The sequence below is a fragment of the Ranitomeya imitator genome, chromosome 1 (assembly GCF_032444005.1).
Source record: "Ranitomeya imitator isolate aRanImi1 chromosome 1, aRanImi1.pri, whole genome shotgun sequence".
NCBI classification, from domain to species: Eukaryota; Metazoa; Chordata; class Amphibia; order Anura; family Dendrobatidae; genus Ranitomeya; species Ranitomeya imitator.
The window spans coordinates 857,634,693-857,648,554 of record NC_091282.1 but is presented as its reverse complement, the minus strand read 5'-3'; the positions used below and the strand labels follow the sequence as shown (position 1 = coordinate 857,648,554).

At 41.0% G+C, this 13,862-nt stretch overlaps 1 protein-coding gene across 2 annotated transcripts in view; it reads left to right on the top strand.

Annotated features, from left to right (window-relative positions):
* Positions 1–13,862, top strand: part of LOC138651626 (GRAM domain-containing protein 2B-like) — a 111,287-nt gene that overhangs the window by 45,905 nt on the left and 51,520 nt on the right. For both annotated transcript variants that reach the window (XM_069741956.1, XM_069741965.1), the window contains exons 2-4: positions 9,487–9,627; positions 12,553–12,637; positions 12,805–12,874. In XM_069741956.1, the coding sequence (XP_069598057.1) occupies positions 9,487–9,627; positions 12,553–12,637; positions 12,805–12,874 (296 nt within the window). The remainder of the gene's footprint in view (positions 1–9,486; positions 9,628–12,552; positions 12,638–12,804; positions 12,875–13,862) is intronic.

Here is a 13,862-nt window from a genome sequence, read left to right as displayed (position 1 = left end):
CCTAAGTGTCAGTTCTGTTCCTGATCTAAAGGTACCGTCACACTAAGCGACGCCGCAGCGATACCGACAACGATCCGGATCGCTGTAGCGTCGCTGTTTGGTCGCTGGAGAGCTGTCACACAGACAGCTCTCCAGCGACCAACGATGCCGGTAACCAGGGTAAACATCGGGTTACTAAGCGCAGGGCCGCGCTTAGTAACCCGATGTTTACCCTGGTTACCATCGTTAAAGTAAAAAAAACAACCACTACATACTTACCTACCGCTGTCTGTCCCCGACGCTGTGCTTCTCTGCTCTGGCTGTGAGCGCCGGGCAGCCGGAAAGCACAGCGGTGACGTCACCGCTCTGCTTTCTGGCCGCTGTGCTCACAGCCAGACCAGAGAAGCACAGCGCCGGGAACAGACAGCGATAGGTAAGTATGTAGTGGTTGTTTTTTTTACTTTAACGATGGTAACCAGGGTAAACATCGGGTTACTAAGCGCGGCCCTGCGCTTAGTAACCCGATGTTTACCCTGGTTACCAGCGAAGACATCGCTGAATCGGCGTCACACACGCCGATTCAGCGATGTCAGCGGGAGATCCAGCGACGAAACAAAGTTCTGGACTTTCTTCCCCGACCAGCGATATCACAGCAGGGGCCTGATCGCTGCTGCCTGTCACACTGGACGATATCGCTAGCCAGGACGCTGCAACGTCACGGATCGCTAGCGATATCGTCTAGTGTGACGGTACCTTAAGGATCTAGGCTTTTAGTTGAGATGAGTCTGTACAGCACATTATGTTCCTACTCAGTAGTGACCAGTGTTGTGGGGTCGGAGATGAGATGAATCTGTGCTGCACTTTATGTACACGCTCAGTAGTGACCAGTGCTGTGGGGTTGGAGGTGAGATGAAGCTGTGCTGCACTTTATGTACAGGCTCAGTGGTGACCAGTGCTGTGGGGTCGGAGGTGAGATGAATCTGTGCTGCCCTTTATGTACAGGCTCAGTAGTGACCAGTGCTGTGGAGGTGAGATGAATCTGTGCTGCCCTTTATGTACAGGCTCAGTAGTGACCAGTGCTGTGGGGTTGGAGGTGAGATGAATCTGTGCTGCCCTTTATGTACATACTCAGTAGTGACCAGTGTTGTGGGGTCAGAGGTCAGGGATATTGAAGAGTCTGAGTCGGAGGTTTGGCTTACCAGCTCCACAGCGTCCAACCAGCAATGTTCAGATGTTACAGCATAGTGGATGGGTTTTCAAGAAATCCAATGCCCACTATGTGTCAAGAGACAGCCATGTATCACTCCCGGAGACGGACATGCTGCCTGTCTTTCCAGACCGCAGCATGATGCGAGTCTTCGCAAAATAAATCTCACCTGTACAGTGTATTGGAGACGGTGATTCCGCACGGTTCAGTGAACACATGCGGAATCACCTGTGTTCAATAGCCAGCAGCTTTGAGGTCAGCGGACATGTGCTGTGTCCTAACCACTGCCGATTACTGAATGTCTGCACATACCCTTAGGGTTCCGAAATTTGTAAAGAGGTAGTAATATGTGTTTTATATTACGCACGCATTTTTTATAGTAATTTTATTCAAGACTAGCTGAAGAGCCCGGCGTTGCCTGGGCATAGTAAATATCTGTGGTTAGTTATAGCACGTCACTTCTCTTATTTTCCCATCACGCCTTTCATTTTCCCAATCACATCTTTAATTTTCCCCCTCACATATCTCATTTTCTCCCTCACATCTCTCATTTTCTCCCTCACTCCTCTCATTCCCCCCTAACACTTGTCATTTCGACCTCACATCTGTCATTTTCCGATCACTCCACTATTTTCCCTCACTCCTCTCATTTTGCACTCACACCTTCTCATTTTCACCTCACACCTCTCATTTTCACCTCAGTATATACATGTTTGTCATCTCCCTTATATATAGTATACACCTGTATGTCATCTCCTGTATATAGTATATACCTGTATGTCATCTCCCCTGTATATAGTATATACCTGCTGTGTGTCATCTCCCCTGTATATAGTATATACCTGTATGTCATCTCATCCTATATATAGTATATACATGTATGTCATCTCCTCCTATATATAGTATATACCTGTATGTCATCTCCTTCTGTATATAGTATATACCTGTATGTCATCTCCTCCTGTATATAGTATATACCTGTGTGTCATCTCCCCTGTATATAGTATATATCTGTGTGTCATCTCCTCTTGTATATAGTATATACCTGTTTGTCATCTTCTATATATAGCATATACCTGTATGTAATCTCCTCCTGTATATAGTATATACCTGTAGGTAATCTGCTCCTGTATATAGTATATACCTGTGTCATCTCCTCCTGTATATAGTATATACCGTATGTCATCTCCTCTTGTATATAGTATGTACCTGTATGTCATCTCCTCCTCTATATAGTATATACCTGTGTCATCTCTCCTGTATATATCTGTGTGTCATCTCCCCTGTATATAGTATATACCTGTGTGATCTCCTGTATTAGACCTCGTTAACACGTTATTTGCTCAGTATTTTTACCTCAGTATTTGTAAGATAAATTGGCAGCCTGATAAATCCCCAGCCAACAGGAAGCCCTCCCCCTGGCAGTATATATTAGCTCACACATACACATAATAGACAGGTCATGTGACTGACAGCTGCTGTATTTCCTATATGGTACATTTGTTGCTCTTGTAGTTTGTCTGCTTATTAATCAGATTTTTATTTTTGAAGGATAATACCAGACTTGTGTGTGTTTTATGGCGAGTTTCGTTTGTCAAGTTGTGTGTGTTGAGTTGTGTGTGGCGACATGCATGTAGCGACTTTTGTGAGATGAATTTTGTGTGGCAACATGCGTGTAGCAACTTTTTGTGTGTCGAGTTGCATGTGACAGGTTAGTGTAGCAAGTTGTGTGCAGCAAGTTTTGCGCATGGCGAGTTTTGCGCGTGGTGAGTTTTATGTCTGGTGCCTTTTGAGTATGTGCAAGTTTTGTGTGATGCAAATTTTGTGCATGTGGCAATTTTTCAGCGTGTGCAAGTTTTGCGTGTGGCGAGTTTTCCATGAGGTGAGTTTTGCACTTGTGGCGAGTTTTGCGTGAGCCTAGGTTTTGCATGTGGCGAGTTTTGCGCGTGGCGAGTTTTGAGCGGCGACTTTTGTGTTTCGACTTTTATGTGGCGAGGTTGGTGTATGTGTGGTGAAATGTGTGCTGAGGGTGGTATATGTGTTCAAGCACGTGGTAGTGTGTGGCGCATTTTGTGTGTGTGTTCATATCCCCATGTGTGGTGAGTATCTCATGTCGGGGCCCCACCTTAGTAACTGATCAGTATATACTCTTTGGCGCCATCGCTCTCATTCTTTAAGTCCCCCTTGTTCACATCTGGCAGCTGTCAATTCGCCTCCAACACTTTTACTTTTCCCCATTATGTAGATAGGGGAAAAATAGTTTGGTGAATTGGAAAGCGCGGAGTTAAAATTTCACCTCACAACATAGCCTATGACGCTCTCAGGGTCCAGACGTGTGACTGTGCAAAATTTTGTGGCTGTAGCTGCGACGCCTCCAACACTTTTCCTTTCACTTTTTCGCCATTATCTAGATAGGGGCAAAATTGTTTGGTGAATTGGAAAGCGCGGGGTTAAAATTTCACCTCACAACGTAGCCTATGACGCTCTCAGGGTCCAGACGTGTGACTGTGCAAAATTTTGTGGCTGTAGCTGCGACAGTGCAGATGCCAATCCCGGACACACACACACACACACACACACACACACACACACACACACACACACACACACACACACACACACACACACACACACACACACACACGAACCAACAATGTAGAATGTTTTTTTTGTGATGCAATATTGCAAATTTTACATCTCTTATTCGGATGATTATGCAGGTGAAAACTGTCTGAGTTTTTTGGATGAAAATGAGACAATTTTTCAGACGCTCAGTGGGGCAGTGCTGATGAGATGACCAATTTTTTTTTTCACTGGCAAAATCTGTGGAAAAAAATCGCAGTATGCTGCGATTTCACTCTGAGATCGGATGAGACTCACCCATTCAAATCAATGAGTATAGCATATGTTTTACATGTGCACTATATGCCATCTGTCATAAAGACACTGGAATTTCCCATAAATAGTTGCATTGAACTCAAGTGATTCTTTTAATATGTATATTACTACACAACATGCATCTCCAATCATAGTACTGCCCTGACAGTCTAATAGTATGCAGCATAATTATTGTCACACACCAGACTGTTTTACACAAATCACACCAAAGCCAATGCTGTATATGAAGTATGTCAGATTATATAATATTGTGAACATTAGACCAGTAACGTAATCCCCATGTACTCCACATGGTGAGTGGCGATGGTATGATTATCATGGAAACCAAAATTGATTCCCAATAAAATCTGATAATGGAAACAATTTTGTCTTCCCACTTTTCAAACACATGTTGTAAAATCTTTACTATTAAAATGTCACAAGTAAGGAATAAGGCTATGTTCACACGTTGTGTGTTTGCTGTGTTTTTTTTGGTATGCAAATTAAAAGCTGCATTTTACAGTATAGGCTAAAGATATGAGATTTCAGAAACATCATGTGCACACATACAGTGCCTTGTGAAAGTATTCGTCCCCCTGGAACTTTTCAACCTTTTCCCACATATCATGCTTCAAACATAAAGATACCAAATGTAAATTTTTGGTGAAGAATCAACAACAAGTGGAACACAATTGTGAAGGTGAACAAAATTTATTGGTTATTTTAAATTTTTGTGGAAATTCAAAAACTGGAAAGTGGGGCTGCAATATTATTCGGCCACTTTACTTTCAGTGCAGCAAACTCACTCCAGAAGTTCATTGTGGATCTCTGAATGATCCAATGTTGTCCTAAATGCCTAATGATGATAAATATAATCCACCTGTGTGCAATCAAGTCTCCGTATAAATGCACCTGCTCTGTGATAGTCTCAGGGTTCTGTTGGAAGCACAGAGAGCATCATGAAGACCAAGGGACACAACAGGCAAGTCTGTGATTCTGTTGTGGAGAAGTTTAAAGTCGGGTTTGGATACAAAATTATTTCCAAAACTTTAAACATCCCAAGTAGCGCTGTGCAAGCGATCATATTGAAATGGAAGGATTATCATACCACTGCAAATCTACCAAGACCCGGCCGTCCCTCTAAACTTTCATCTCAAACAAGGAGAAGACTGATCAGAGATGCAGCCAAGGGGCTCATGATCACTCTGGATTAACTGCAGAGATCTACAGCTGAGGTGGGACAGTCTGTCCATAGGACAACAATCAGTCGTACACTGCACAAATCTGGCCTTTATGGACGAGTGGCAAGAAAAAAGCCATTTCTCAAAGATAGCCATAAAAAGTGTAGTTTAAAGTTTGCCACAAGCCACCTGGGAGACACGCCAAACGTGTAAGAAGGTGCTCTGGTCAGATGAAACCAAAATCGAACTTTAGCAAGGCACTGTAGGTGTTTTTCCTAACTGAATTGGATAACTGCTGCGTCTTTAGAAAACGGCAGCATTTTTTCACCCCAAAAAAGCAATAAGTAAGTGCAAAAAAGCAGCAAAAACACAGGTATCGGGTTTTGCTGTGTTTTTGGTGCAAGAAACTCAGGAACAACAGGCACTAAACTTTATCAGCATGAGAAACGTGGCAAATCCTGCTTTTTTTTTTTTTCTTTTTTTTTTTTAAATAAGAAGCTGCTTTACGGCCAAGAGGAAAAAAATGCAGCAAAAAATGCAACATGTGAACATAACCTTAGAGTGTCAGTACTATTAAGTAGTTTGTGTCTTTTTTTTTTTTGAGAAACAAATATTGACTTTAGAGATGAGCAAAAGCGATTCTAATTACCCTGGTCCGGTGCCCAGCTCCTAGACCTGGGAAGTGTTCACTTCTGCATCGGGAATTCTTTGCGTGGCATACTTGGCACTTGTGCTTCTTACTAGGCCCCCACAATGTAAATCATGTCGCTGCGGGGACATTTTAAGTGGCAACAGTGCACAGAGAGTTGACAACATAACCAATGATTTGGTCCACCTGCCATGAAGAACTGAACTGGATGCCGAACAAGGGTAGTTTAAATAATTTTGCTCATCTCTAATTGATGATCTAAGTAAATATAGATCTCTGTAATTATCTCTTTGAGAAGCCCTCCTTTTAAGACAGTTTTAGATGCTCATCTAAAAGAAGTCTCACAATAGTAGGAATAGCTTTTACTGAGCTTGATGCTCATAAGAATATAATTTATATTCTTTTGGTATATAATGAATACACTTGCCATTATAAGGGCCCCCACAGTCGACCTCAGCGCTGGCCAATTATTTCAAAGAAAATATTGACCATATCCGCAGGAAATTTCTCCCAATCCCCTAATATCATGCATTGTCCTCCTGTCAGAACTGCATCTACCTCACTTTCTCTTTGAATCGGTCACGGAAGAAGTGACCAGACTCCTTGCTTCTTCTTGCCCTACTACCTGCACCAGTGACCCTATTCCCTCACATCTTCTCCATTCCCTTTCCTCAGCTGTCACCACTCACCTAACTAACATATATTTAATCCTTTTATCATCCTCATTTAAACACGCCAGCATGCACCCATTGTTTAAAAAAACATCCCTCCACCAGAACTAAAGACCTGTCTCTAATCTCCCCTTCATCTCTAAACTCCTGGCATGCTTGGTCCACTCCCATCTAATCCTCCGCTATCTCTCAGATCACTCTCTTCTTGACCTTTTACAATCTGAATTCCACTCTTTACACTCGACTAACGGTACCTTCACACATAACGATATCGTTGCTTTTTGTGACGTAGCAACGATATCGTTAAGGAAATCGTTATGTGTGACAGCGACCAACGATCAGGCCCCTGCTGGGAGATCGTTGGTCGCTGAACAAAGTCCAGAACTTTATTTCGTCGCTGGATCTCCCGTGGACATCGCTGGATCGGCGTGTGTGACACCGATCCAGCGATGTCTTCACTGGTAACCAGGGTAAACATCGGGTAACTAAGCGCAGGGCCACGCTTAGTAACCCGATGTTTACCCTGGTTACCAGCGTAAAAGTAAAAAAAAACCAAACACTACATACTTACCTACTGCTGTCTGTCCCCGGCGCTGTGCTCTGCACTCCTCCTGTACTGGCTGTGAGCGTTGGTCAGCCGGAAAGCACAGCGGTGACGTCACCGCTCTGCTTTCCGGCCGCTGTGCTCACAGCCAGTACAGGAGGAGTGCAGAGCACAGCGCCGGGGACAGACAGCGGTAGGTAAGTATGTAGTGTTTGGTTTTTTTTACTTTTACGCTGGTAACCAGGGTAAACATCGGGTTACTAAGCGCGGCCCTGCGCTTAGTAACCCGATGTTTACCCTGGTTACCCGGAGACTTCGGGATCGTTGGTCGCTGGAGAGCTGTCTGTGTGACAGCTCTCCAGCGACCAAACAGCGACGCTGCAGCGATCGACATCGTTGTCGGTATCGCTGCAGCGTCGCTTAATGTGAAGGGGCCTTAAAACTGCCCTCACTAAAGGCTAATGATCTGCTAACAGCTAAATCTGATGGTCACAACTCCATGCTGATTCTCCTAGATCTTTCTGCAGCATTCGACTCAATCACCAGCTCCTCCTCACTATGCTCCGTTCTATCGGCCTCAAACATAGCGTTCTCTCCTGGTTCTCCTACTATCTCTCTTAACGCTCCTTCATTGCATCTTTTGCTGGCTCCTCTTCCTCTCCCCTTCTTTTTTACTGTCGACATTCCTAAGGGTTCAGTCCTAGGCCCCCTCCTCTTCTCCTTATACACTGCCACTATTGGACAATCGGTAGATTCAGCTTTCAGTACTGTCTCGATGCTGATGACACCTGATTATATACATCGTCTTCTGATATCACCCCTGTATTACTACAAATTCCAATGATTGGCTTTCTGCTGTCTCTAACATCATGTCCTCCCTCTTTCAAAAACTGAACTCTTTGTGTTTCCTCCCTCCACTAACCTACCTGTACCCGATATTGCCATTTCCGTGTGTGGTTCCTCTATCACTCCCCAGCAACATGCCTGCTGTCTTGGGGTCATATTTCATTCAGATCTTTCCTTCACTCCCCATATTGACCTCTCGCCCACTCATGTCACCCACACCACAAAAACATCTCTAGAATTTGACCTTTTCTTACTTTTGATTCTGCAAAAACTCTCAATGTAGCTCTTATTCATTCTTGTATGGATTATTGCAACTCTTAATAATCGGTCTCCCTCTTGCTAAACTCTCCTCTCTCCAATCTGTCCTTAATGCAGCAATCAGGATTATATTCCTCGCCAACCGTTACACTGATGCCTCTACCCTGTGCTAGTTGTTGCACTTGTTGCCTATCCATTACAGAATTCAATATAAACTTACGACTCTCACCTTCAAATCTCTCCACGATTCAGCACTCCCCCCTACATCTCTTCCCTCGTCTCAGTCTACCACCCTACCCGTGCCCTCCATTCTGCTAATGCAATAAAAATAACATCCTCAATAATCCGAACCTCCCATTATCGTCTCCAAGACTTCTTGTGTGCTGCATTAATTCTTTGGAATGCGCTACACAGAACAATTTGATTAATCGTCAATACCCACAATTTTAAGCATGCCCTAAAAACACTTTTTTTTTTTTTTTTTTTTTTAGACTGGCCTATCTACTCACCTTACACTTATAACTATTTCTGTTTTGCCCATACAAAGTCTTCTTCAAAATCATGACTCGCAGTATCTGTTCACACACCCACCATGCACATCTGTGTCTGTACTGAACACATACTGGCTAGTGAACGGTTCATGCAGCGTTATGTGAATACTTTATTACATTGATGGCCGGACTGCACAATACAAGCACTTTTTACCATTTACCTTTCGTGTCCCCCCTATTTCCTCATAGATTGTAAGCAGCAAGCAAGGTGCTCACTCCTTTAGGTATCTGAATTGTGCTATTCTGTTATGTTTTTATTGTTTGTACAAGTCTCATCTAAAATGTAAGTGCTGCGGAATATGTTGACACTATAGGAATACAAATTATTATTATTAATAGCCGCATACATTTTTTCTTTAACATTGAAATTGCAGCACCAAGAGGGAAAAGTTGTGGAATTACAGAAATTGCAGGATGGATAGCCATGTTGTTGACCTGCAAATTATGAAAACTAGAAATCTTCAAAGCATCTTGATTTATTCAGTATCAAGTATGTGCGCCACGTGTAGAAATACATGCCCTTACACACCTTGGCATTTTATCAATGAGGTCATGGAACCAGTAGTGCGGTTACATATCATTAACATGTCTATCCATTGTGTGATTTCCAAAATTCCTCAACTTTTCCTGTTTGGTGTTGAAACTTCAATGTTGAGGCATTCAAGTATATTTGAAATCCTTCTTACTATGTTTTTTGCTTTAATTTCTTCATATTCTGTTTAGTATTTCTCCGGATTCGTCATTGGGCACAGTGAAAGTGAAGAAGAGCAAAAAACGACTTGCAGACATTAAGTCCTTCAGTCTTGAAGAACCTCTTCTTGGGGATGTTGGTGAGAAAGCTGAGAGAGTTGGAGGCTTGACCAGGTGTGAGCATTTACAAATAATAAGAAAGGAATTTTTTAAACTGATCAAGTAAAATATGATATCGACCATGTTGCTGAATTGCCTAACTTTTACATTCACCAGTAGTTGGCGATTCAGACTGCCGACTGCTGAACAATCAGCGAAGCCTGGAGTCAAAGGTGAATGGCAGCACACCTTGTGAAAGTGTTGCTAAATATATTCCTAGGGCACTTATTTCACCTACTACAATTCCTTTTTTGGGGGTTTGTGGCAAAGAATGGCTAAAAAAGTTCTCAGAAAGCACTTGAAACACGCCTGTTCTGGTAATTTTTGCTGAAAAATGGCTTTGTGTTCATGCATTCAGGCTATTTAGCATCTTTTAACCTCTTCAGGTTACCAAAATGCCAAGTAGTTAAAAAAAAAAAAAAAAAAGTGATGTTCATTCTTCACGCATTTTCTGCTATGAAGCCACTCCATAGTTTACAATAAATGTCAATGGGGAGACGGAAAAATAAACGCCCAAAAGACGACTGGGAGTCTTTTGTGAGCTTTTTTCAGTTTAAAAAATTCTAGCAATTTATTCATTGCTTAAAGGATTAAAATTTTTTAAAAATTAGTTAAATTTTTTTTTCTTTTTTTTTTTTTGCAGTAGAGAACACTCACTAAACATTTCAGGAAACCTTAACAAAATGCTCCAGTATAAAAAATAAATAAAATAAATAAATGTCGCCTTTTCCTGCAGTTGTTTCCGCCTGAAAAACGCGTAGTTTTTGACTGCCTGACAACTGACAAAATCATTATGCGAGCATACTGTACACGGGTCACAGATCAAGACTCCCATAAGAACAGGTGGTTTGATGCAAAGGTGTACCTATAGCTATCCCAACGGATCTTGTTTGCAGAAAGACACATGGTTTGGCTCCGTATTCAGTTTGCCATTCAGCACTGAATCTATCCCAATGTATCTTTAGTTACAATATTTAACAATGCAAATTCTTGGCACTATAGGGCAAACACAAACAGGTTGGTTTTATTGTGGACCTTTTCCACCTGCACAGTGGCTGATAAAAAGCAGAGCATTGCGGAAGGTACAAGATACATTTTCAAGCTTTCTTTCTTTTATGGCCAATAAAGCACATTTTTAGCAGATTCACTTAGAAATTAGAACGACGGTTACTCTTTATTTCGTAAGTCATGAGTTTCGTGAAGCATGTAAAAAAAAAAAAAAAAAGTTTTAAAAAATATTTAAAATATAGAAGTTCAAATCGCCCCCTTTTTGCCCCATTCAAAATAAAACAATACAAAAATGAACATATTTGGTATCGCTGTGTTTAGAAATGCCCGATCTATCAAAATATAAAAAGGATTAATGCGATTGGTAAGTGGAAGTGATGAGAATAAAAAGTCAAACCACCAAAATTGTTTTTTTTGTCGCTGCAGCATTGCAATAAAATGCAATAAAGGCAAACAAAACATGGCATCTACCCCAAAAGGGTATTAAGAAAAACGTCAGCTTCGTGTGCAAAATGTAAGCCCATACTCAGCCCCAGATAGCCAAAAATGGAGACGCTACAAGAATGGAGCCATTTAAATTTTTTTTTTTTTTTTTTTAACAAATGTTGGAATTTTTTTTTTTCACCACCTAAATAAAAAAGAACCTAGACATGTTTGATGTCCATGAACTCGTAAAGACCTGGAGTATCATAATCACAGGTCAGTTTCAGCATTTAGTGAACATTGTAAAAAAAAAAAAAAAAAAAAAAAAGAAACTACTTGTAGTATTGCACTTTTTTTAGCAATTTCTCCACGCTTTAAATTTTTTTCCCGTTTTGCAGTACCTGATATGGTAAAACCAATAGTGTCGTTCAAAAGTGCAACTCGTCCCACAAAAAATAAGCCCTCACATGGCCATATTGACCGAAAAATAAAAAATTTATGGCTCTGGGAAGACAGGGAGCAAATAACAAATGCAAAAACGGAAAATCCCAAGTTCGTGAAGGGAGTAAGGCCCTCATACACATTAGACTAATGTCAGTCGATATCGATGGGTTCAACTGACAGTCTAATGTGTCTGGTAGTCCCGGACATCTGATCATCGGGCGATTTCGGACTGCTGACCTTTTTTTTTTTTTTTTTTTTTTTTTTTTTTTTTTTCCTTTGACGACAGCTTTCTAATAGAAAACGCTCAACCCATCTAGCGCTTGTGTGTATTGGAGAGGCTGCTGATGACAGCTATCTAATGTGTATGGCCGGCTTTACATATAGCAGCAATAATCTACCAATCAATAGGTACAATTGATTGTGCAAATATGACTCTGCTTACAACCAAATAACATTATAGAGGCCACTTTACATAGGCCGACAATCTTAGTGCTTATTCCTGATTATTGAGCCTTGTAAACATGGCAGCGATCAGCAGACAAATGAGTATGGCAACTATTTGTTGGCCGATCGGATTTATAAGCAGATCTAAAAATCATCGTTGGCAGCAGAATATCTCCTCATGTAAAGGGGGATGTGCTGCTGACAATATACAAAGCGCATAGGGACCGAAGTATCACATTACCAATCATTTGGCCTCATATAGTTTACATCCGTCTGTCTAAAGTGCCCTTTAACATTCTCCGATTGACTTGTTTTATTGTCCTTTCGTGCCAGTTATGGCCTTTGCAATCTCACCACGAATGAAAACTAGCACATCAAGAAGCACAACTTAGTGCTAAAACCCAGAGGGCTGCTTCCAGGTCAGAGGATGTAGGAAGAATCCACATACAGGCATTTGCATGAGGTCTCAGAAGAAACCGAAATTACAGCTATTATTTGTGCAGTTCCTAATGATACAAAAGGAGATGTGCAGAGTCCATCATTGCACTTTCCCTCAGTGATCTTTGTCTCCACTACCTTTTATTTCCCACTGAATACATTGGTATTACTTTTTTTTTGTAGGTCAAAAACTTACGACCATCCTTCATCTCTGAGGATATTAGAGAATGATCCGTCAGCGGAGAGGCGCCGTTCCATCACAAGCAATGTAAGGCTATAAATTGGAGAATTTGAGAAAACAATTCTATGTTTTTCACTCTTATAAATATTCAATTTGTTTTCTAAGTTTTCACTCTCACTTTTTTCCAAATGTTAGTCTGTATGATTTCCATAAACCTTTTAATTCTTTCATTATATTTTCTTTGAAAATTGCAGCTACCAAAGCATAATGTCTCATTCCACAAGATATTTCGGGAAGTTCATGAAGATGAAGAGTTAATAGACAGTAAGTTTTACATACCTTTTTTCCCAATAGTTGCTTCTTTACCTTGTTTACTTTCTAAAATGGATGTAGTTGAAAGATGTTTTAATTGGATATAGGCATGGGAATATCCAAAATTGTTAATTATCACTGACTTCCAAAATTAAGTGTTTAACCCCTTAGTGACTTAGCCTATTTTGACCTTAATGATCAGGCCAATATTTACAATTCTGACCACTGTCACTTTATGAGGTTATGGCTCTGGAGCGCTTCAACGTATTCCACTGATTCTGAGAATGTTTTTTTATGACATATTGTACTTTATGTTAGTGGTAAAATTTCTTCGATATGACTTGCGTTTATTTATGAAAAAAATGGAAATTAGGCTAAAATATTGAAAATTTAGCAATTTTCAAACTTTTAAGTTGTGTGCCCTTAAATCAGAGAGTAGTGTCACACAAAATAGTTAATAAATAACATTTCCCACAAGTCAACTTTACATCAGCACAGTTTTGGAAACACAATTTTTTTTGTTAGGAAGTTATAAGGGTTCACATTTGAAGTGGGTTTGGGGGGGTTAATATGACAGAAAATACCCAAAAGTGAAACCAGTCAAAAACTGCACCCATCAAGGTGCGCAAAAGCACACTCAAGAAGTTTATTAACTCTTCAGGTGCTTCTGGAGAACTAAAGCAATGTGGAAGGAAAATATTAACATTTTACTTTTTAACAAAAAATATTCTTTGGACCCAAACTTTTTTATTTTCACAAAGGTTTCAGGAGAAAATGGACCTCAAAATTTATTATGCAATTTCTCCTAAATACGCTGATACCCCATATGTGGGGGAAAGCCACTGTTGGGCACATGGCAGGGCTCAGAAGGGAGGAGGCACAGTTTGACTTTTTGAACGCAAAATTGGCTGAAATCAAAGGTTGGCGACATGTCGCGTTTGGAGACTCCCTGATGTAACTAAACAGTGGAAACCCCCCAATTCTAACTACAACCCTAGCA